Source organism: Bacillus rossius, chromosome 3 (genome assembly GCF_032445375.1).
Source record: "Bacillus rossius redtenbacheri isolate Brsri chromosome 3, Brsri_v3, whole genome shotgun sequence".
Lineage (NCBI taxonomy): Eukaryota > Metazoa > Arthropoda > Insecta > Phasmatodea > Bacillidae > Bacillus > Bacillus rossius.
This window is the reverse complement of record NC_086332.1, coordinates 18,454,609-18,480,112: the sequence shown is the minus strand read 5'-3', so window position 1 is coordinate 18,480,112 and position 25,504 is coordinate 18,454,609. Positions and strand designations below refer to the sequence as shown.

The window sequence follows — 25,504 nt, the reverse complement described above, 5'->3', positions numbered from 1 at the left end:
CAATTTCTGCATGCATGTGCTTTGGACTTTCGACCTGTTAAATTTCCGGTGTGTAATGGGGGTTATTTCATTTCATTTTGGTGGACATTAAAATATTCACCCTGAACGCTCCTAAAGACGTATTACCTCAAAAACGCAAACAATGATTCAGATCTAGGGAAAAATGTCACAAGTTAAGCTTTAAGCCGTTTACGAGCGATGCGTTCGGTACTCATGTAGTTCGGCGAACCCTGTGAAATCAATAGCACAATCTTGTAAACCATAATTATAGTTACGTTTCAAAAATAAGAAACATTTTAAACGTTTTTCTCTAACATTAATACTTTTCGTGTATATATCACTGTCAGTATTTTTTTGAAGATTTATATGTCAAAATTTGTGTCAGAGGTTTTCTTTTTAAGTTTATTTACAACATCAGAACGCAAGAATTTGTTCATTACCGAGGTTAGAAGTTACACATCACTAGCGAGTATGAGTAGTAGTATGTAAATGCCGATACTGCCACTGGCTTCTGGCTGTGGTGTCTGTGGTGTCGCGCGCCATATTGGATTGTGACGTCACGGTGGCCATCTTGATTAAACTTTACCTTTCACATTGACCCAGGCGGCCATATTCGATTCGCCGTGTTGGATTCCGCCATTTTGGTCCACCATATTGGTTACTAGAATATTCCGCCATTCCGAATTCTAGAACTTTCTGCCATCTAATGCCCTTATCTCTAATGTTTCATTACACATTTTCAAGATAACGGGCAATATTAAAAATGGCGAAGGGCTTTATATTTCAATTTTATTAATACAATTTTTGTATGATTTTTAAATTTTTTCAATTAAAATCTGATAATAAATTCGCATTTTTAATATTGAGCCGTGCTTACGCATGTCTCACCTGTCCGCCGGCTGCTACGTGTCTACTCACGTCTCACTGTCCTCCGGCTGCTACGTGACTGCGCTCTCTGTGTTTGTGGTTGCTTCCTTCTCACCTCCCTTGCCCCTCCTTGCCATGCCTTTGGACGGTTCGGGCTACTTCCCCCCTTCCTTCCGCTCTCCCCTGTGTGCTTACTCCGCCCCTAGTTAATTAGTATATAAACCCGCTACTAGCGGTGTCGCTACCTGCAGTCTGCCTTGACGTTTGGTGTGTGCACTTGTGCACTTGGTGACGTCGAAGCCGTGGTCATGGGCGTGAGTAACATAGAACTTTAATAAAGTGTGTGTTGGTAATTAGTAGCTAGTTAACCTAAAGTTGTGTTTGTCTATTTTCCCTTTCGTTGGTCACGTTCTAAGTTCTCGTTTATTATCTGTTGTTCTCTCTTCGCCCATGACCATATGGCTCGCGCGCCGTCAATATTTAGTGTGTTGTGATTTTGATTTAAATATCTGGTCTGACTGCAGGTCACTGGGAAACATTATAAATACCTGGTTAAAGTAGGCTGGTTTACAGATATTGGTTTCTAATCTCGTTTACCGATTGCGTCACCACCTGATGGTAATTTTTGCGCCATGATCTAGATGTTTTGTTTAAAGTATACCTAGTTGTATACACGTATGTCTTGCGCATCATATGTGTGTCTTTATGGTAAAAGCTAGGATAACTTTCTTTGATCATTTAATCATAATGGACTACTAAGAATACAACTTTATGTATTAACCTTTAATTCTTTGTTACGCTTGAGACAATGGTATATATATTTGTTATGTTAGAGGTTGTTGCTAATGTGAATAAATATTAGTCTTGCATAGATGATGCGCCGTAATTAACCCTACACCTCCTGCTTTCTTAAGAAACCTGGTTTTTTACAATTTTTTTTAAATCATCCTTGGCTGGTTCAGCTTGAAGGATGCTGTGACGTTTAGAACATACCTTGCGCACAGTATGGTTCAATATGCAAAATTTTAGATTACGTGGCAGAAAGTTCTAGAATTCTAAATGGCGTAATTAAATTTGGCGAATCTAATTTGGCTGCCGGTGTCAATGTCAAAGGTCAAGGCCAATCATGATGGCCGCCGTGACGTCACAATCCAAGATTGCTGCCGACACCACCGAAACCACAGCCAGGAGCCAGCGCCAGTATCGGCATTTACATACTACTAGTATGAAAGACACACTCACAATTTTTTGAAAATTTATCCAATGTACAGACTTTTTTCCTCGAACAGTTGTTTCTATTATATAATATATTGTTATTTCCGGATTTTGATAAAAATTTACATGATAATGAACTAAATTGAAAACATTTCTTTTATTTAAAGGTGGTACATAACTTAGAAATCCATACAATAAACTTTAAATAGATTTTTATCATTATAATGGTTATTAGGGAGATTTTCACAGAAAAAATATTAATTGTATACTCTTAAATGTTAGTTTTTTTGCGAGTTTTTGGAATTATGTCAATATAATAGGGAGTAATCAAGTAAATTTAAAAACTAAAATCGTACTTTTTGATATATTTTTATTGTATCTCCATACCTACCTTCTTTTAGACTAAACAAATAATATATTTATATATTAATTACTTATAGTATCACCTAAATTACAGAACAGTTGATAGTATGACTTTCTATCGGGGGTAAATCGCCTTTGCTTATCCGACTACATCCTTTACCTTAAAATAAATTCTTTGTTTTGAATGTTTTTCTAATGTAATGTTAAAGAAAATCCATGGCTTTATTGGCAATACCATTGTCATTCGTAATTAACTACTTATTATGCGCATAAATTAATTGAATAAATTTTATAACATTTTCTCCTAGGATACCCGACTAACTTATAAAACCACAGAATTCACTTGTCTTTACTGTTAAGCTGTTTTCCTTTGACACATGTAAGTTTTTGTTAGTGTGTTGGAATTGTGAGTTAGTTGTTTGGTTAAAATTTTAATTAATTATCCTCAGCTTAAGGACCGTTACCACTAATTACGAGGATATAGTTCAAAAGTACTGTACTCACTGTAGAAAAATTACAAGTTTAAACTTTATTTTTGTTATTAGTATTTCATAAATTTGTTATAATTTGAATCTTAAATAAGTAAACTTGTCAATTTATGTTCTCATAATGTTGAGTTTGGGTATTTGAGCGACCCAGTACTTAAGCAGATATGTTTTGTCTAGAGGTTTCTAGTTTTAAGTCTATACATATTTTTTTCTTAGTGTCTCTTCATATCTTTTTTGTATGATAAAAATTTGCTCATTCAGCTATTTTAGGCATCAATTAACAATTCATTATATTCACCTACACCTTTACTAAGCTCACCAAAGAGGAATTTCTGAGTGTTCCATATTTTCTCTTAGGTTGGTTGTTCCTTAGCCAGCGAAATAACTTGAATAATAGTAATATTTCTTCACTAATGATAAACAGAGATGTAATGTCGAGTCTAGGCTTTGGACGTGGTAGGACGTCTCCCATGCGTAGGGGGTCCCAATGGTACAGGGATCCTGCATTAGGACGGGAAGATACGCGACGCCCAAGATTCTAACTAACTTAATCTAGAGTCCAAGTCTAGGAAGTCTGAGTGGTATTTGGACAAGACTGATGTAGTATTCACGGTATTGCACAGTGCGATGGCCTCGAGAATTCTGCAGATCTCAGACGTTCCCTGATGTTTTTATTGGTGAGACTAATCCTATTTTAGGATTTTTCAGCTAATTCGAAGGAAGACAGCAGTGTTCCAGACTACTACAGCTTCTCACTTAGGTCGTAATGGTAGAAACTTCTCCTAGCTTCATTCCAGATGTCCTTAATCAACGAGGGACAGGTACAGAGGTCCTTAACTCCAATCATTTTCCGGTCTACTCCCTGAGCTAATAAACCTAAAATTACTATGGAATTATGTGACATAATTAAGGCAGATAGTCACTCTAAGACAATATTGAGCTGTTATAGTAGGTCTAGTTTAGCTGAATACTTGGGTCGTTCAGTAAACTATCATAGTTTATAAAACTATTAAAATTTAATTTTTAGTTGAACAACTACTTAAAATTTTCAGTTGGAAATTTTACCTTTATAAACGGCAAAGATTGTTTTTAAATGAATGCATATTATATGAATTAACGGCATTAATAATAATATACTCAGAAAACGGAATTAAAAATATTTTTTTAAAGTTTCAACCTTTTCTTTATTGTTTTATGTTTGCTGGCAAGGAGTAACTGAAATAATTAATAAGAATTTAACCGGTCATAACACACACACAATTTACCATTTTACGACCATCATATCAATTGGTTTGCTGAAATTTATTTCATTAGATTTATACATATTTTATTTTCATATCATTTCGATATTACCACCACATCACCCTCGAAAATCATTCCTAAATAACGTGATGTAGACAATCAAGCGCACGTTTATCATGTACCTAGAATGACACCAGTTATATCTTCATTTTTTAATACACAATAATTTTATTAGTTAATTAAATAACTACTATGCATAATTTAAACCACTTTACTAATTTATTGACATAAATGATTCTTTAATGGAGACTATTTCTTAGCAACATAAAACTAGGATTAAACCACTTCATCAAAACATTTTATGATCACCTGTTTATGGTTTACAGTAAATAAAGTGTAGTCTTAAATTTATTGTTAACTCACGGTCTATCACAAGGAAAACTTTGTGATTTCTTTGTTTGATTCCAAGGACAAAACAGACAACGTGTGAGTTAAACCCTACAATTGTGTGCTAATTAGACGAAAACATGTTCTCGGTTGCCGGATAAATGTGCCGGACTTTCAAGGAGGAATATCAGTTCAGCACAATGTCTGTGGACGACAACACGCCGTCTGCAGGCGACAACTCGCCGGTGCAGGACTTCTACCGGGACTGCGGGGTGCTGGTGACGGGCGGGACAGGATTCCTGGGCAAGCTCGTCATAGAGAAGATCCTGCGATGCTGTCCTGCCGCCAGGACCGTGTACGTGCTGATACGACCGAAGAAAGGCGTGTCAGCGGAGGACAGGAGGGAGGCGCTTATGGACAACGAGGTGAGGATCCCTACGTACAGCAAGTGCGTCAATTCATCACTTGGTTGTCGATTTACTGCACAGTTCCATGCCTGCAAGGTGACGTTACAATAATCAACAACGTACATAATTCACTACTTGCTTTCTTAAATCAGCATTGAGTCGTTGGTCAAAAGGTTTTATAGCCAAAGCCAGCTGTCATCAAGGAATCTCTGCATGTTGATACTCTTTGTGCAAAATACGTATGATGTAAACACCTGGTTTTAAATGCCTCTGTATTGAGGTCACACCCATGTAAATCAATGGATTATCAAACATTTCTACGTGCCTTGTTGCAGCCATCTACAAAGGCCGGTTGTCAACTGCCAATCGACAATATGATTGAGTGGACCACCTTTGAAATTGGCTGCAACGAGACACCCAAAACGTTGGGAAAACCACTGATTATAAAGACGTGCTTTATACCTAGATGGCAAGGAGTAGTGTATAAATCATGCTCAGTAGAAAATATACACGATGTTACTAATATTAGACACTGTATGTAAATGAATGTACCGGCTCTCGCCAGCACCGTAAAGGTTCCGCGAGTTGTAGTTGCTCGCAGGTGTTCGAGCGCATGAAGAGCGAGCAGCCAGACTGGCAGAGCAGGCTCGTGTTCGTGTCTGGAGACTGCTCGCAGCCTCGCCTGGGGCTGAGCGACAGTGACTACCATCACCTCACTCAACACGTCAACATCGTGCTGCATCTGGCCGCCACCGTCAGGTTCGACGAGACCTTGAAGGTGGCGATCGCCATCAACGTGAAGGGAACAGAAGATATCATTCGGCTCTGCCGGGACTGTGTTCATCTGAAGGTAAGTACTTAAATGTTGATTTCAATAACATTAGAAAAAAGTTTTCAGTACTCTTGGTGATATTAAGATATTGTTTTGTATACGTTCCTTATACCTCTGCCTCACCAATTCTCGACAGCCTTTCAAGATACCAGCTTATGAATAATAATTACGAGTAAGACATGCTCTTTAGATTTATAATTTTCATACGTGTTAACAAATACAGGAAAGAAAAAAAAATGAGATAACCAACAATGTTTAATTTACAACAGCAGTTTTTTACTTAACTTGGGCGGCCTCTGACTACTCCAATTTCCCCTACAAGAAGGTCGTCAACGATCCTGATGACAATCTCCACTAGTCTTAGCAGGGAGTAACCTTGAACCTCATTGAGCAGCACTATTATACTAAAATTTCCTTCGCTTCCGGCAGGCGTGGTATTATCCAAATTACCTTCGGCGATCTTGCCAAAAGCACACCGTGAATTTCAGGAACAGTTTCGAGAAAAAAACCTGTAATTTAGCCAATAACGTAGATCGATAACGTACTCTGTTTACCGTGGCCGTCTCTAATCGGCGAGGAGGGAACTTGTTTATATCCCTTTCTGCAGACACTGTACTCTCTTCGCGATGTTTGGCAACATAGCACAGTTACAGTGACATACTTCGGCTGTCTCAGCATCTTTGTGTCCGCAGGGCACATCACTCTCCGAGGAAATGCAAGGCTCTTCGCCCACATCTTCGGGGAATACAAACTGCATTCATAAGTGGACTGCTCTCCATGTTGCATATTCGGGTAGTTACAGGTGCTTAATCAGCTCTTAAGAGTTGTTTCTGGAAAGGCTTTTGTGATCCAGTCACAGTAGTTTGAAGAATCACCAGCCTGTGGAGGGTCATAGGTGGGAGTGTTGAGCTAGGTGGTCCTGACTCTAGTCTGTTATCACGGCATTATTAACATCCCCATGGAAGTTTGTATCATTGATAATTGAAAAAAATATATCCTGTGTGAGTTATTATTTCTGTAAGGAATAAAATTATATGAAAAGTGGTAAGTTGTAATTATATAGCCTATCAATTCAGTCCTCCCCACATTTTTTTTGTGGTACCATACAGGATGGAAATACCAACTTTTGCGAAATGGCTAATGGAGTAAGAATGAACTAGCGTATGTGTGCTTCCTCTGCAGAAAAAATCACCTTATGTGGGGTGATAGACAAATGTTCCAGGCAATGTCTTATGTCATTCACAAGTGTGGTTATTTGGGGGCGACTGAAATGCTCCCCCTTGGAAGGGCAGCCCTTCAGGATTTATCTGGCAATGGTTTGTGTGTACAGCGACTGGAAGGGCAGCCCATCCAATTTCTGAAAACATGTTTCTTTAAGTGTTTAAATAATCCTGAAAACTTGCCCCTTGGAAGGGCAGCCCTTCAGGAATTTTTTGACAGTGGTTGGTTTGTAAAGTGACCTAACCTAACCTAACCTAAACTAACCTAACCTAACCTAAACTATCCACTGTCAGAAAAATCCTGAAGGGCTGCCCATCCAAGGGGCAAAAATTCAGACAACCTTTCAAAAACACCACTGTCAGAAAAGTCCTGATGGGCTGCCCATCCAAGGGGCAAAAATTCATACAACCTTTCAAAAACACTACTGTCAGAAAAATCCTGATGGTCTGCCCTTCCAAGGGGCAACAATTCAGACAACCATTCAAAAACACCACTGTTAAAGATATCCTGATGGGCTCCCCTTCCAAAGGGCAACAATTCAGGATTATAAAATTACGAAAATAGACACATTTTAAGATACTGGAAGGGCTGCCGTTCCAGTCGCTTTACAAACTAACAACTGTCAGAAAAATCCTGAAGGGCTGCCCATCCAAGGGGCAACAATTTAGACAACCTTTCAAAAAACACTAGTCAGAAAAATCCTGATGGGCTGCTCTTCCAAGGGGTAAGTTTTCAGGATTATTTAAAAACTTAAAGAAACATGTTTTCAGAAATTGGATGGGCTGCCCTTCTAATCGCTTTACAAACAAACCATTGCCAGATAAATCCTGAAGGGCTGCCCTTCCTAGGGGCAACAATTCAGCTCCCCCGTTATTTTTGAGCCACTGCATACATTGTGAATATCAGAGTGCCAAGTATTTTGGGTGATTGGCACTAACCATCACCGATTATTTATTGTTGACTTCGAGGCTTGTTGGCTTCGTAGATGCATGGATCAGTGATGTGAAGCGCTCCTAAGCAAAGGCCATGGTCTACTTGACTTGAATATGGCCCTTTACGGAACGCGTGGTTAAGGTGGGTATTCCTGTGTTGCATGTTATTTGTTGCGTGACATCGTTATGTATAACCCTTCGACGCGACACGGCGCAACGAATTGGAATTTCCACCCTTTCATTCTTCCGTTACAGAGTATCCGTATAAAAACAAATGTTACATCTCGTAGATACACCAGAAGGGCAGTCATCAGCAGCCATAAGCTCAGGTCAGCGGCCGCCTTCATTTTTATACATCTTATCAAGAAGAAAAACAAAAAAATTACCTTTTGGTGGATGTCAAAATATTTAAAATTAGGGAGCTGTAAGGTGGTTTGCGTTTGTTGGCTGATTTGAAGTTTAATGCAGGGAGTGGACTGTACAAGAACTTTACGAGAAAGCATCCGACAGAATTCGAATTTTTTTCTGTTTTAAATTGGACCGAAAAATGAAGAAGAATGACACGCATCCCGTCCTTTGGTGTGAAGGCGAAAGACCGACAAATGACAGATGGAGCCCGTTACGTATCTTCGTGTCAAGTTTTGACACGCAACGCGGCACCGAGTCCCGTCCACTCTTGCATATTTTGGTTACTCATCGGGTTAAGTTATGGTCGTTTGCAACATACAGATACCCACCTTTTGGAAGTGTGATAGGTCTGAGTCCCACCCAATTGGTCAGAACAGGTTCAACAACATTTTGCAATGTGGGAAGGTGAGTAATTTCAATGGCCAGCACTAAAATTTAAAGGGCGATATTTTCTTCTAGTCATATAATTTAACTACAGTTCATTCACACCTTAATTCTAGGCATATTAGACACATGGAATGCTTATACAATTTATAGGCCAGGTACCGGGATACATGTGTCATACACATAATCTGCGGTCAAAAGACTGGTAAAATTGTAGATTAGAATAATATGTTTTCCAGAAAACTTCCTTACCAATTCGCTACTCCACACCTTACATACCTAACTCCATAAATGTATCATGATGACAGGAAGCTGTAATCCTAGTCAGATAAACACACCAGTCTAGTAAGTAGAAGGGCTCATTTCTGAAAGACGTAAAAACATATGTACTACAGCACTATTTCTAAACATACTATGGAACTGACCCTTATAATTTTAAGTGGGATACATGTGTGTGTTCTCACTCCTATCGACGTTTGGACCCGAAAGAAGTTAAAGCCACAGCGTTTGTACCCTGATCCAAAAAAATATCAAATTTGGAAACAATTATTTTATTTTTTGGACTGGTCATGGATCATCCTTGGTATTTCTTCTTCATTTTTTTGTCCATCCGCCTATAACGAGTAACGAAACAGGCGTGAGCAGAAAGGAAACCAGGAAACCACGTGACGGTGGAAGAACGTAACACTAAGTATTAAATATTGCAGCTACAAAATTACTCTCCTCAGTTTTGGAAGTCATACTTGTTTGGGTGCCTTATGAAAAATGATGAAAGTGATTTTTTTACGATGCGCTTGCACCAAGCAACGAAATTTTTTCAGGAGGAAAAAAGGCTACATAGGACTACAAATAAAAATTATATGTGTGATCTTAGATGATATACCTGAGTGACTGATATTGAATACATGTTAATATAATTAAAAAAATATTGTGAATATTAATGATATAAATTGTGCATTTAAACTATTTCAAGTTAATATTTTGTAGTGTATATAAGTGGGGTTATGTTCCTGTACGTATAACGATGTCAGGTTTCTTGTGATCTTCCATTGTCGCTGGCAGGGAGTGTCTGGTGAGGGTTTAGTAGTCTGCTGGCCGTTTTCATGAGAGTGTTTGTGAGGTTACATTCCCGTTTTTATAATTTATTTGCTTTATAAATTATTAAATTATTATTTAACAAATAATTAAAAATTAATCAATTAAAATAAACAAAAAATTATTTTTCTTGATTTTATTTTAAATTAGATCATTAATTATACTCCTGTGTTTATATTTTCAGTGAATACTGAGTATTTATTAAAAATTTGATTGAATTTATACTTTATCAACATTTTTTATAATATCACTCCAATCCTTTTCTTATTCCATTTATATTAATAATTTGCATGCAAAATTAAAGTTAGTTTTTTATTACGCCAAGTAAGTATAACATCTCACGTGCGTACTTAAGTACACGCATACATTTTTTAAAATTAAGCGACAGCAGTCTTTTTAAATTACTTTCAGTTGGGAAAGAACTAACCAGATGGAAAACCAATGCTATTATGAGATACATCATATGAAATATAATTTTGTTTTTGAATTTTCTTATTTTTTAATAATGAAATGTATATATTTGGCGAGGTACAATTTCCCTTCAAAAACATTTTTTTTATATATTTTCTCGCGAGATTGTTAACACTGGTCAAATTTATTTTCCGCTGTTATTCTATCAATTATGCTTAATTGTTTCAGGGTGCTGTATGTGTGTCGACTGCTTATTCGAACTGCATCCATCGAGTGGTGAAAGAGGAGATTTACAGCCCACCCATGGCATTGGATCACTTGTTCATGCTGATGGACAGGTTTACTGAACGTGAAATTGTCATGCTGCTTCCAAAGTTAGTAACAACACTGCAACCAAAAATATGAAAAATTCAATTTATTATCTATAAACATAACCCATTGCAGAAGCTCTTAAGAGTAGTTCTTCATTTTACCTCCGTAGCGTGGTTGGATACTCACCGGCTTACGTTGCGGGGGTTTTTGGGTTCAAGTCCCGGATAAGGCATGGGTGCAAATTTGGATGGAGATATTTAATTGATAAGGATATAATAAAGAGATTCGAAGACGGAAAATTGACTTATGACCGTTGACGAAGTTGTAGGCTAAGCCATAGCACGCAAAAAAAAACCCTAATAATACAGTAAATAATTTTACTTTCAAAACATTTAAAAAATAAAAAAAATTAACAAAAATTAGTAGCCGTATTTTTTAAGTGAAATACGCATAAAATATCTACGAACGTTTAATACTACACAGAATAACCGTTCGGACCCATTTTTGTGCCGTTACAGAAGTGTCACACTGCTGTAAGGGATGCACCTATTAGGCCATATTGTTAAAATATAATGAAGCTAATATATAATCCAGTTACTGGTAGTTTAGGGATAGAAAAGTGAAGTGTATGCATAATATTACAGTTCTTAGTTGCAAACGTAATATTTTACAGGATAAAAGGGGAATGGCCGAATACTTATACATTTTCTAAAGCAATGTCAGAGAACTTATTATCTACTCAGGCAAGAGATTTACCCGTGGCTATCGTTCGACCATCAATGGGTAAGTTGTTAATATTGAACTATTATTTTTTTGTGTGTTTCTTCGACAGCGAATAATTCAAGAGAGATAGATTCATACAACAAAATAATTTTTAGTAAGGTTATGAAGCATCCTAAAGTTTTCCTTGAATTATTTAGGATAAACATCGATAAACGAAATAAAAATGGCTGGAAATCACCTTTGAATTTATTAGTTGCGCGTTTATCTAAAACAATTTAACTCAAAAATTAATTTTATATTGCATCAGTTATTTCTTGCAACTAATTACATACTTAAACTCTGAGAAACTAAATACCTCATTTTCTGATAAAAATTAATGGTTTTAAACTTCATGTAAGTCTGCAAAGTACTAGGCTGTATTAACGACGTTTCCTACTCTACTAATTATCTGATGCAATTTATTTTTCATTATACCACTATGAATTATTTTAAACAGGCTATCAAGTTAATCAAACTGTGCCTACAAAATAATTCCTGTACATACTATAAGAAAATGTGAACACAAAATAAAGTCAGAAATAATTCCATCGTTCCATTATTTAACTTTTGAAGTATTTATCAGGTGAAAATGTTTCGAGGGTACCACTGCCTTCCATCAGCCTATTCACGTTTTTTTTTTGTGGCTCCAGACATTTTTATTGGAAGTTTTAGAAACTTTCATGTAATCGCAGATTTATCTCTTTCCAAAGATTTGCAAAATATTATAACACCCGAAATACCCAACTTATTATGCTAAAAACTTGGGCGAACTGCAACCCATAGTTTGTTGTGAACATGACATTAGTCAATCATAGCTTTAGATTCAAAATTTTAACAAAAGTGCTGGTATTTTAGAATACCAAATATAGCAAACACAGTTCAGGGGGCGATGTTGGGGGCTCTAGCACAAGCGTGTTGGTATGACATACGGTTAAGTTAGTCTACGAGCTGTGTCTCAAACGGCAGTACTGGTGCGCTACATTGGTTCTTTGGCACGGTGAGCTTAAATGTGTACATTACTTGTAAGGTTCGAACAGTGAATGTATTTTGATGTGATACGTCCGCAGTTTTAGCAGCCATCGCTGAACCTCTCCCAGGATGGTTGGGGAATGTGTACGGTCCAATTGGCATATCCTTGGGAGCAGGCACTGGCATCTTACACGTGTGCTACGTCGACGCAGAAAAAGTGCTGGACATTGTCCCAGCAGATATGGTTTCCAACTGCATTATAGCGGCGGCTTTTGCGACGGAGAATAGGTGTGTGAGACATCGCATTTATTACCAACTTCACAACTGGCTTACAAAGTGTTATTTGCTGTATTCTAAATATGTATGAATGACCTTCTTCACATCCCTAGCTCGATAATATGATCAACATTTTAAATATCCGTTGTCACGATGTTCAGATTAAGGCGGGACGTAGTAACTGCAACTAATAATTAAAAGGCGGGAACAGAGTTCACAGTCAGGTGTATTTGGGAAGTAATCGGACATGGCTGCTTTTGGGAAACAGTTGTCAAGATGGCTTTTAAGGGATTCGAACCCGAGCCCTCCCTGCTGCGAGTCAGAGTTAAGTGTGTACATCCATCCAACCATTAGACGAGCGAGTATTGTAAGTTAGTATATGATTATAAGAGATTACGTTTATTTGCTTGTTTTCTTCTGCTTTTCCTTGACATAGCACAAAAAATGCCCAAATGTGACATTAACACACTCTCAAACCCACAAGACAGAGTTTTCAAAAACTAAGTAAGGCCTCGTTTGGACCTAAGTGGCGTTATATGACCTACCCGAGTGGCGTGTTGTGATTCGTGGCAGCCAGGATAACAGATGAGTTGCAGTAAGAATACCGAGATGGGAGTGTGACTACAGAGGCAGGAACATGTAGCTGAGAGAAATCAACACTTTTCAATTATTAATTGGCAAGGAAATATATTTCATAAAAACATACATTAAAATTATTTTTATATGATAGTAGTATATATTGGTTCCTCCGAGCGCAGGCTCCAGGTGGTGGAGCCGGAAGCCGGTCCGCCATCTTGGATTGTAACGCCACGGCGGCCATCTTGGATGGTAGAGACCTTGACCTTTGACCTTGACCTTGACCCCGGCGGCAATTTTGGATCCGCCATCTTGGATCTGCCATTTTGGATGACGTCATTTTGTTTTTCTCGAACATTCTGGCGTTGTGTTTTCCGCCATTTTGAAATATGACGTCAACGTTGCAATTTCCATTACGGCCGCCATCTTTAACTTTTTTATTTAGTATCCGATTTTAATGAAAAAAACTTTAAAATTTATAAAAAAATTCACTGAATAAATTTTAATAATTTTTTATAAAAAAATTTATTTGTACGACATGGAGCTCGGAGTCCTCGGTTAGAACCTGGTGTGTGCAAAAAAAAATTAAAAATGGCGACCGATCCTTCCCTTGTGGTGGGTGCTGGCAGACTGACCCCCACCACTTTGTTCATACCATATATATCGCCAGTTAGCATGACGTCATGCCAGCCATCTTGTCCTCGTCTGCTGGAAGCCATCATCATTGTATCGTCGGCTAGAGTGTGCTGATGCCATGTTAGTTTAATTCCTACCCGCTAGAGTGCAGTAATAATTTATTTTTATTGCTGTGACACCCGCCATCTTGTCATTTCGCCGCCATCTTGAAAATCCGTAATTATTTAGCTAGAAATTCGGGAAAAGTTCCAAAATTCATTAAATAAATCACTCATTAATTTACATATTGATTCGATCGAGTCCTGTCCTCGGTTCGATACCCGATCGATGCAATAATGTTTAATTTTATGTAAAAAATAATAATTTCAATAAACCATGTTCAACATTCTTAAAGAGACTCTAAATCCTCCTATCAGACATCAAGACCACCATATTGGAAATTCGTAATTTTAATGCTAGAGATTCGGGAAAAAATTCAAAATTCATTAAATAAATTCGTAATCTATATAATGATTGATTATATCGACTAAGGTTCTTTGTTTCGATCCCTGGCCGATACAAAACAATTTTAATATTTTAAAAAAGTTTCACTAAAGTGGCAGGTTTGAGAAAATAAAAACACCGCAAGTTCTTTTAAAAAAACTTTTATTACATAAATACTACACTTCTACAAGTACAAAAAAATACACAGACAAATTACTAAAGTTTTGTGGATTTCTCGATGTCTGCATCTGCCACCCACGAATTAAAGCAAGGTGGAAAGCCCCACCACTTGACGTAGGACAGTCCATTTCTTCGTTTTATAATCTTCTCCACCAAGTACGTATCGGGATACAACATAGGCTGAATCTCTTCGGCATAGAAGCCGCCATGTATAGGTTGGTGGTCCAAATCTTCGAGGTAGTAGGTCCTAGGCTCTGATTCACGAACATGTATCACACGGAAAAGTTCGGGACTCCAGTTCGCAGTGAAACCTTTCTCGAAGATACCTTTTTGCTTGGAGATTCGCACAATGTCACCGACGTTAGCTTTACGCTTTCGTGGATCTTTCTTCTTCGTGTTGGAAAACACTGAAGCAGGCGATTGTCCGTTATGTCCTTTGGCTTCATTTTCGTGGTAGAATGCACCGTGGAATTATACTAGCTTATTAGTTTCGGCAAGATGTCAAGCCACTTGTAATTTCCGTTAGCCGTGAACTGCCGCCACATCTTGGAACGCAAAGTTCTGTTAAACCTTTCGACAACGGAGGCTTTGACGTTACTAAATGTAGAGTAGTGTTTGAAGCCATACTTCTTCATCAAAGCCTTGAAGGTTGCATTGTAGAATTCTTTCCCGAGGTCCGTTTGCAGGTGCGACGGTACACGTCCATCACGCAAAATATTGTTCATGGCCTTGGCTACTTCAGTTGCAGTCTTTGATTTGACAGGTCTAGCCCAAGCGATCTTGTTATAAACATCGATTACTGTCAACATGTACTTGAAACCTTTATTCAATCAGGAATATGGTATCATCTCAACAAGGTCCGCCTGGAATAAATCATCAATTCCACGAACTATGACTTTGCGACGAAGGTATTTTCGTCTAGCAGGAGCATGAAGTTCGTGAGCGATTCCGGTTCGACTCATTGTATGTAGCCGGCTTCCCTCAGTTCTTCAAGTATGGAGACTATTTCGTTGATGTGCGAATAGTTTCCTAAACTAAGCGAATCATGTAGAATTCTAAGGCGATCAACTAATTCATTGGGGTCGTCCCAATATACATAGTCAAATATCTGACCACTTTCTAGCTTTTTTAAACCTTCGTCATGTATTGTTAGTTCACTGAAGAGATTAGCGAGAATGTAAATTTTTTCATGATCTTCGTCTTTATATACACCACTATCTGGATCGTTATCGCGAAAATTTGCATTGGTTAGCTCTAGTAGCTTTTGTACTCTTGTAAGTCTTTGTGAGAATATCCTTTAGGCTCCCTGCGAAACAGCAATTCGTACAGATCCGGAGTCCCGCGCACTTGATGTCCCTTTTTCGGTATTTTCTTCTTGTGCATGGACTCTGTACTTGTTAAGTCCTCTTCTTCTCGATCTGGTTCATACTTTCCTTTCTTTACAGTTGGAATTTCATCTTCAACTTCTGTCTTCACAATGATAGCTGGTTCTTCCTTGTTTTTTAAGTTCGTTGAGGCGACTAGTGATTGGTTTAAATATCTCCTCATTTTCCATTTCACGTGCAAGTCTGGTTCATCTAGCAAGTAGATATTTTTCACGAACAGACTGTATAGCTCGATGAAGGTCACTAACCAGGTCCGACATTGTACTGGCTGAAAACATATTGCAAGACCTCCTTTTATACTTTTTTATTCGTTCACAGAAACTTCTTTCTTGTGTTTGGCTAAATCTGAATTTGTTGACAAGTGAGATAGTGATGCTTTCAGACTACTTTGACAAGTTCTCAAATCGTCACGTCTTTGTGCATTCGATACTTCGATCATGTCGCGAATGCGAGAATCCGAGGCTTCCACACGCTGGTCGATGGCAACGAGATAATATAGTAATTCTTTTTCACACTTTCTACTTTTTGAGCCAGTAGCGAAATGTATTTGCGGATAACGTCGTCATGAGACTTGAGAGCAGTACGTAAGTCTCGACTGCTGCGTCCAAATTTGGAAATGCTATGACTCATGTTTGACGATAAACTGATCGAAACCTCGTCTGTACCTACCCTTATATTTTATGCAAGACACTTTGCCCAGCAAGCCAAAAACGTACGAACGTGCCATCATTAATTTAGACACGTCGTCGGGTCGCGGCACGCACTGGGTGGCCTATTAAAGACGGGAAAAATGGCCGAGTACTACGATAGTTTCGGTAATTTGAGACCTCCGCCAGAACTGCGACAGTAACTGGGCCGGTCCACTACGTTGTTTTACAATTACGAAACGGAACAGAGGCCTAATCAAACAAACTGCGGACACTTGTGTCTTCGCTTTTTAACAAAAAAAAATTAGCTCACAAATAAAATTGCTACTTAAAGGTTGTGCAGTGATTATAATTTATAAGTCATGTCGATAACACTTACCTTGACAGGTCACGCATCTGAGCTGCGGGCGGTTCATTTCCCGCCTCTGGATTTAGACGGAGAATGGTGTATCGGACTCGTAGATTTTCAAATGTATAATGCCATACCTAATATCGACGAAGAAAACTGCAAGATCTGCTTCCTGCAAAGCGATGGGACCGCTCATGAAATGCAGTTATCTGTTGGCTCTTACGAAATTGACGACATTGCAAAGTAAATCAGGGATATGTTACCACAGGATGTAGACTTTCAACTGCGTGGAAATCCAAACACTCAAAAAAGCATTCTAACATGCAGTGAAAATGTCGACTTTACGAAACCTGGGACCATATGTACGATGCTTGGATTCGAATCAAAGGTGTATGATACAGGAAGAACGTACGAATCTACGCGCGCAGTAAACATTTTGCCTGTGAATGTCATAAGAATAAACTGTAATTTGGCAAGTGGAACGTATCTCAACGGAAGCCTAAGCAACATGCTGCACGAGTTTTCGCCGATGGTCCCGCCAGGATATAAACTGGTAGAAGTACCGAGAAATATCATTTTAGTTCCAGTCGTCGTGAAGTGCGCACACGAAGTCATCGTCAGAATCGTTGACCAGCGAGAACGATTGGTGAATTTTCAAGACGAAGAAATTACATTACGTCTGCACTTGAAGCGATGGGCATACAGTTCGTTACACCGAACAGTTATAAAAGAAATCGTATTGACATTAATAAGAACAGTTCTCTACCAGACATCGGTGCATTAACACCTTACAGCATAAAGTATCTTCTCAGTATTGGACAAGTGCCGAATAAATATGGAAGACGAAACCTCAACGTTTAAGATCCGGTCATTTTTGATGACAGCATTACGAAAATGGAATTGCACAAGTACCAGCCTTTCCTGCTCGGACCGTACGCACTACCATCGGAAGTACGCATTGCAGTACAGCACCAAGATATTTGTACTTTAACTTCGCAGTCATTTCTACGTATAAGAGGCACGCTGACAAAAGCGGACGGTACGCACCCGACAACGACATCAATATCCTGCAATGGTATTCTTCACCTAATCGAGCGCATTACATATGTACTCAATGGTGTCGAGGTAGACCAGACGAGAGATGTAGGCATAACATCTGCTATGAAAAATTACCTTTCGCTCACGCCAAATGAACTGACTGCTGCAAAGATGGCCGGTTGGGCTCTCGAGGATGAATATAAGCTTCCGGTTTATGCCGAAGAGAAGTTCGAAGTTTGTGTTCCTCTGTCCATGCTTCTTGGATTCGCCGAGGACTACAAGCAAATAATCATTAATTCGAAACAAGAGCTCGTACTGCTTCTAGCCAACACGCACATTAATGCAATTGTCGCCATTGCAGAAAACCCTCAATATGTCTCGCTAACACTGCAGTCAATCGAGTGGATGCTGCCCCACATCCAAGTAAGCACCGTTGAACGAGTAAAGATGTTGAAGAACATAGAAAATGGCAAGAACTTCGATGTACCACTCCGATCCTGGAGCCTGGAAACTTATCCTGGCTTGCCTCATAGTCAGCGTATCAATTGGATAGTAAAGTCCAGCTTCGCTACGGAAAAACCAAGATACATCATCGTCGGGATTCAGACCGTAAGACAGCTCAATGCAGGAGTAAGTCGCTCCGTATTCGATAACTGTCAAATACGTAATGTAAAAATATTTTTAAACAGCGAAAGTTATCCGTACGTTGACATGAACATGGACTTTGAAAGTGGAAGATTTCTTCTCGCATATCAAATGTACGCCAAGTTTCAGCAAGCTTACTATGGGCGGAGACAGTCACCGATACTGAGTCCCGATAGTTTCAAGAACAAGGCTCCGTTAATGGTGTTTGACGTTTCCAAACAGGATGATCGTATAAATTCAAACATCATCGACTGTAGGATCGAGATAACGACTAGCGGAAATATTCCACCAAACACCTATGCTTTTTGTCTGATACTTCACTATCGGCTTGCTTCGTACAATTGTCGAGACAAACTTGTGAAAATTCTGACATAAATAGTGTTTCGTTTTCTATGATAATTTAGTTACGACCGAGCATTGCTAGCGACAAGATGTACTGCAACCTGCAAGGTTTCCAGAGTCAAAATAGATTCGTGCTCAAGGAAATTAGCGTCACCTCCGGAGACAAGACTCGAACACGCACTTTCTGACCTCCGTATCCGTGGAAACTACTAGACGAAAAAAGTAAACGGTCGAATGAATGGCTATGTAAATATTATCACGGACTAGAGTGGGACGAAGGAAAAATTCCGTACCACCAAGTGAAAAATACTATTGAAGATTTACTAGTTCAAAACGAAATAATCTACGTTGCCGGACCTGAACAGAAGAAATGGCTGAGCAAGTTGTGTGATGCGTCAGTTGTAATTGTAGACCTACAGACCGATTAAGGCTGTCCTTCCCTGCGCAAGCTTAGTGCAATATACGACGTGCAGCCACGTGACAAGTTTGATCGTGTCTGTGCCTGTACAAACTCGCAGTTAATGCAGAAATGGCACACACAATGTTAGTAGGAGCCTGCATATATAAATGACATACATACGTACGTGCCTTCAGTTGTCGTTATACCCGCAAGAAGATTTTTACGTTTCATCCTGCTAACGTGTACGTGAGCGCAAGACCTAGGTTCAGCAGTGTCGAGTACAGCTACTGGGATTCCGGGTATCTACGTACATATACAGAAACCTGTGATGGAGGCGCTCAGTATTGGCGGTTTGCGCACTTTCCTGTGTCCTACGAACCGACTCAGCAGCTGGTAGATTGTTGCGAACCTGGAAACTGTGCCGTCTATCACACGAGACCACACACAATCCTTCCTGCTAGCATCGCTGAGGTAGTCGCCTCGTCTGCACGTGCAACACCAAACATGGACGTGCTGCAACATGTTGCGACCTGTGATGCTTCTACGCAGACGTCCAAACGGTGTGCGTCTCGTCGTCGCAGTTCAGGCAGTGAATCTGTCCCAACTAGCACTGAGCCTAAGCCCAGGCGTAGACGTGGTCACAGACGTCATCGACCATGTCTTGTCAGAGTTGTCGACGTCGCAGAAGATGACCAGCTGGAAACCTGTGTTCCTGATCCCGTGGCCTGCGAACCAGTTGGAACCGGAGTCGACGAGTCAGTTCGTGCGGCATTAAAGACTTTGCTTGTGAAAATGCTTGATTCCTTAACCTAATGTGTATTTGTGTAATTGTTATAAATAAATGTGTAAATCTTGAACTCATGTGTTTTTTATTTCTATAATTTTTAGGTACCTAATAAAAAAATAATTTTAAATACAGACAATATTTTGACTCATGTAGTATACCAGTAGATCACAGGTATATAAGCGAGGTTTAGACGACTGGACCCGCAGTTCACCTCTGGCCGCGGTGCAGTACGGACTTGCTCTCTTCAGGTAGTTTAGTGAGATTTAGTTACTGTTCCAATGTCGACAGGAATAGACTGTTTACCGTCAGCAGCGGGGACCTCGATGGCAGCAACGATGATGGAGTCGGAGATCCCGATACCGACTGCAGAGGAGACCGCGACAGCGGTGGAGATCCCGATACCTGCTGCAGAGGAGACAACGATACGTGGTGTTCCATCATCAGCTGAAGTTTCATCATCTACATTGAATACTTCAATTAATGAAGAGCGTACAGCGCATCAATGCAAATATTGTGGCGCATCATTTACTTTCACTTCAAATGCGCGCAGACATGAAAGAAGCAGCTGTCAGAATAATGCTCAAAGAATACTGTTTCAGTGTATAAAATGTAATAAACTAATTTCACGTCTGGATAGCTTACATCATCATTATAAAAAATGCTCCGAGAAGGTTAGGGCGAGTATAATTAACATGGTTATTGTTTTGACTCATGTGTTGTACCAGCTGATGAGACTATATAAGTGAGACCCTGGTGATATGAACTTCAGTCCGCCTCCGGCTGCGATGATGAACGGATCGGATAGTTAGACTTGTATAACATAATAGACCGGTATCTAGCTATTCTTGAGAACTCGATGGCATCATTACCACTATCTACACCAACCTTAATCGAACGTCCACCATCATCAGTGCAGAGCACGATGACAACGACGTCTACAGCTACACCCGCTCTCTCAGCACAGCAGGAGATTTAGACGCATGCAACATCTTCTGCAGAGCAGACCTCAAAGGCTTCAGAATTTAACATGTCAGCAGTGTTACAATGGTTGTTAATAATTCCAGTGCCATTGATGAAGGAAGGAGCATCCAACGGTGTTCCATCACCCGACTGCACGTACTGTGAGAAGATCAAAAACTATTATTACGGGATTATGTAATACACAATTGTAGTAATAACTCTGAACGCATTAAATATCAGTTCAACAGATGTTCAAGCAAGTTTATACTCTATGGAAGATTAAAACGGCACCTCAGTAATTGTAATAGACTGGCTGTACATTCATCGGAATCAAGCTGTATATTTTGTAACAAAATATTAGCAAATATTCAAAGTGCACAACGACACGAAATATATCACTGTCCTTTTAATGAAGTCGATAATTCGTCTTTGTGTGAAAATTGTGGTGTACCAATATGTCGACCTGATAAACTGAATATACATTTAAAGTCATGTAAAGGACTTAGTCCGTATAATAATAAGACTGTTTGAATCGAGATATCCACAAAACTTTGGTAATTTGTCTGTGTATTTTTTTGTACTTGTAGTAGTGTAGTATTTATGTAATAAAAGTTTTTTAAAAAGAACTTGCGGTGTTTTTATTTTCTCAAACCTGCCACTTTAGTGAATCTTTTTTAAAATATTAAAGTTGTTTTGTATCGGCCAGGGATAGAACCAAGGACTTTAGCCGATCTAATCAATCATTATATAGATTACAAATTTATTTAATGAATTTTGAACTTTTTCCCGAATCTCTAGCATTAAAATTACGAATTTCCAATATGGTGTTCTTGATGTCTGATAGGATGATGGTAGTAGAGGATTTTGAGTCTCTTTAAGAATGTTGAACATGGTTTATTGAAATTATTATTTTTTACATAAAATTAAACATTATTGCATCGATCGGGTATCGAACCGAGGACAGGAATCGATCGAATCAATAAGTAAATTAATGCGTGATTTATTTAATGAATTTTGGAATTTTCCCGAATTTCTAGCTAAATAATTACGGATTTTCAAGATGGCGGCGAAATGACAAGATAGCGGGTGTCACGGCAATAATAATAAATTATTACTGCACTCTAGCGGATAAGGATTAAACTAACATGGCATCAGCGCACTCTAGCCGACGATACCTTGATGATGGCTTCCAGCAGACGAGGACAAGATGGCTGACATTACGTCATGCTAACTGGCGATATATATGCTATGAACAAAGTGGTGGGGGTCAGTCTGCCAGCACACACCACGAGCGAAGGATCGGTCGCAATTTTTAATTTTTTTTGCACTCACCAGGTTCGAACGGAGGACTCCGAGCTCCGTGTCGTACAAATATTTTTTTTTTTAAAAAATTATTAAAATTAATTCAGTGAATTTTTTATAAATTTTAAAGTTTTTTCATTAAAATCGGATAATAAATAAAAAAGTTAAAGATGGCGGCCGTAACGGAAATTGCAATGGTGACGTAATATTTCAAAATGGCGGAAAACACAACGATGGAATGTTCGAGAAAACAAAATGATGTAATCCAAAATGGCGGAACAAAGATGGTTGATCCAAAATGGCCGCCGGGGTCAAGGTCAAAGTTCAAGGTCACTACCATCCAAGATGACCACCGTGACGTAACAATCCAAAATGGCGAACCAACTCCCGGCTCCACCGCCTGGAGCCTGCGCTCGGAGGAACCAATATATACTACTTATGATAATCACCCAATATGTATACAAGTTCCATGCACTGATCATTTGAAACTCTTGAATCCTATGTTTATAAATCAAAATGTAAGGCACATAAATATATTATTATTATTATTACTTGTGATTAATAAAGAGTTAATTTTTTTCTATAGGGAGGAAGGTGGGATTGATGTTTATAACATATCCATGGCAAAAACCAGCCTAGAAACCTCAAGGCAGAGCATTGGAAAACTGAGATCTGCGATTGCCAAATTTCCATTTAACACATCGATTTGGTACCCAGTTTTGTTTTTTACTTCTAATTATTACATATACATGTTTTTAGCCTTTTTCATGCATTTCCTGCCAGGATTACTATTGGACTTCGGCCTCAGCTGGAAGGGAAAGCCTCCAATGTAAGTACTAATTTTATTTACATTTATAAATAATTATTCTAATAGAAACTTATGTTAACATAGAATATCTTTTGATTGTGTTGCCCTATTTGATTATAAGAGGAAGTCTTTGTAGTTTTAGGTTTTGCCAACGTGGGCATTTTAGGCCTGATTTATAAAGTAAGCAAGAAACTCAAAAGAAACAAGAAGCTACAAGTAAAATACAGGCGTTTTCAAATACCTGTTTATCAAGTACGTAAGACGGAAAACCACACCGCAATCATAAACCAAATTTCCACTTCTGGCGTTTCCTCTTACAATTTTGGCTTATGTATTTGAAGTGGTGTTCCCAAAACATTTTGAAGGTGCATATGTCATGTTATATAAGGCTACTATTTTATTTTAATCCCATGCATCACATCTACTACTAATATTAAATTATTGCACAATAACAGCAAACAAAAATTTTAAGAATTTCTTACATTTTCGTGAAAACATTATTTATGAAATAAGCCCAATGACAAAAATGATTCTACAGTTTTACAGGTTAAATTTGAAGGATTAGTGATGTATTACAATCGTGTGTTTTAAAAACTACCGTAATTTTCTTGCTTTTGTGCACTTACATTACTTGTGAAGATAAAAATCCAGTATTAATGCTCTGGTGACATTAAGTGTTTATTTCATAAGTAAAACAGATTTAATTAGTGAATAAGCTACCTCTTATATGCTCTTTGTTTAATATACCTCATGAATTTTTCATAAGATAATCCGATGGATGTTAATTTGTAGCTGTTTAATTGACTAAAATTTACTTATTTATTCAAAGATCTGATATGAGACAAGAGATTGTAATGATTTAAAAAAGGACTGAAAACTATGTCGTTTTCTGTAACTTTAAATCATAAAATATATTTAATGCAACACCATACGTTTACTTCATACAACCCTGTCTCATCTAGAAAGAAAAACCCCTCCTTCACTGCGCTACAGCTACTAACTGAATCACTACTGATGAACATGGGCGAAAATATGCTGGAATCTCGGTTGGGGGGGGGGGGGGGGGTTAGTAGGTGCGTGAAATAACGTTTATCGTTCCCATTTCACAGTTACGATTTTGCAAGCGCACGCGGGGCCTCTCAGAGAGGAGCTTTTTGATTCCAAGGGGGGCCGGGCCTATCTGCCTCCTACCCCTGATCTACGCCCGTGCTGATGAACACTCCCCAGAAGTTGAGTTGCAGTATACTGATCCCTTATGATGGTGACAACACCAGACAATGGCCGCGAAAGCCTGCGATCTGTACTATTCTCCAGAAATCTTGATTATTGCAAAAAACGGAAAGGGGGAGGGATGTGGTCTTGTATAATCGTTTTCAGGCACGGGTTATTTTGCACAACTTTACGTAAATGTGTGTATATACGATGAATAATGTATATGTGTTTCAATTTTTACCATGCAGAGTTTGTCAATGTGTAATTCCTTACTATTATTCTATCATTTCTAATACACGTTAGGTGTATAATAAGAAATAAAATGACTACTAATATGTTTAAATTGTTGCAAGGCACGAACCTTACCTCTCCGTATTCGATCGTATCACTTGATCATAATTATCATCAGCCCGTCACACACTGTTACTTAATGGTTAATACAACCTATTTTCCTGTATTGAAAACTACGAGCGTGAAATGGACTGTCGTTGCCTGTACACTTTGAATCCATTTATTCACGGGTTTTGGAGGCTTGAACGCTAATGGCATCTTTTTCTGTAGTATTTCCAGTGAAGTTATACCAACAACTGTTTCTTCTTAAGTTCCCTTTTTTTTTTTTCATTGTCTTCAGGGGCCACGCTTACCAACACATGGTCTTAATTTTAACTAGCAAATAAACTTTTAAATCAAAATAACACATTTTCCTCCAGCTTAATTCTCTGTACAAGTTCCCGCCGAGCAATGAGCAACTGAGACGGCGACAGTGACCTTGGAAGGAGTGACAGGTTTGGCAACCCTGCGCGCGCACAGCGTATCGCAGCGTCGTAACTTAGGTTCTTTAGGAATTTAGATTCACAGCGAATGGCTAGTATAATTTGACCCTGTGCAGTTCGACAACTCCCATTTCTTAACGGAGTGACATATTCGTACTACTCCAACTCGAGCTAGGTTACTCGTCATTCTCATGAGGATGCACAAACGGAAGAAAAGAATTGCCGACCAAACTAACATAAACTTTTGAAGTAAAACTTCTTTGCTCAGGGGTAAGAATATTCGAGCGTTACGAAAATTCCGATTGCACGAGGGGAAATAGTTAGGTACGGGGGGGGGGGGGGGGGGGGTACTATTGACGAGACGACAGGGAAAGGTAGAAATGAAGCAGCATACTTGCTCTCTTACGCTC

The 25,504-nt window shown here is 38.8% G+C and overlaps 1 protein-coding gene across 1 annotated transcript in view; it reads left to right on the top strand.

The window, feature by feature from the left end:
• LOC134530026 (fatty acyl-CoA reductase wat-like) overlaps positions 1 to 25,504 on the top strand; it is a 45,652-nt gene that overhangs the window by 7,736 nt on the left and 12,412 nt on the right. Inside the window, exons 3-8 of the mRNA XM_063364554.1 lie at positions 4,742 to 4,987; positions 5,571 to 5,819; positions 10,481 to 10,626; positions 11,238 to 11,347; positions 12,394 to 12,583; positions 23,085 to 23,130. Coding sequence (XP_063220624.1) covers positions 4,742 to 4,987; positions 5,571 to 5,819; positions 10,481 to 10,626; positions 11,238 to 11,347; positions 12,394 to 12,583; positions 23,085 to 23,130 — 987 coding nt within the window. The remainder of the gene's footprint in view (positions 1 to 4,741; positions 4,988 to 5,570; positions 5,820 to 10,480; positions 10,627 to 11,237; positions 11,348 to 12,393; positions 12,584 to 23,084; positions 23,131 to 25,504) is intronic.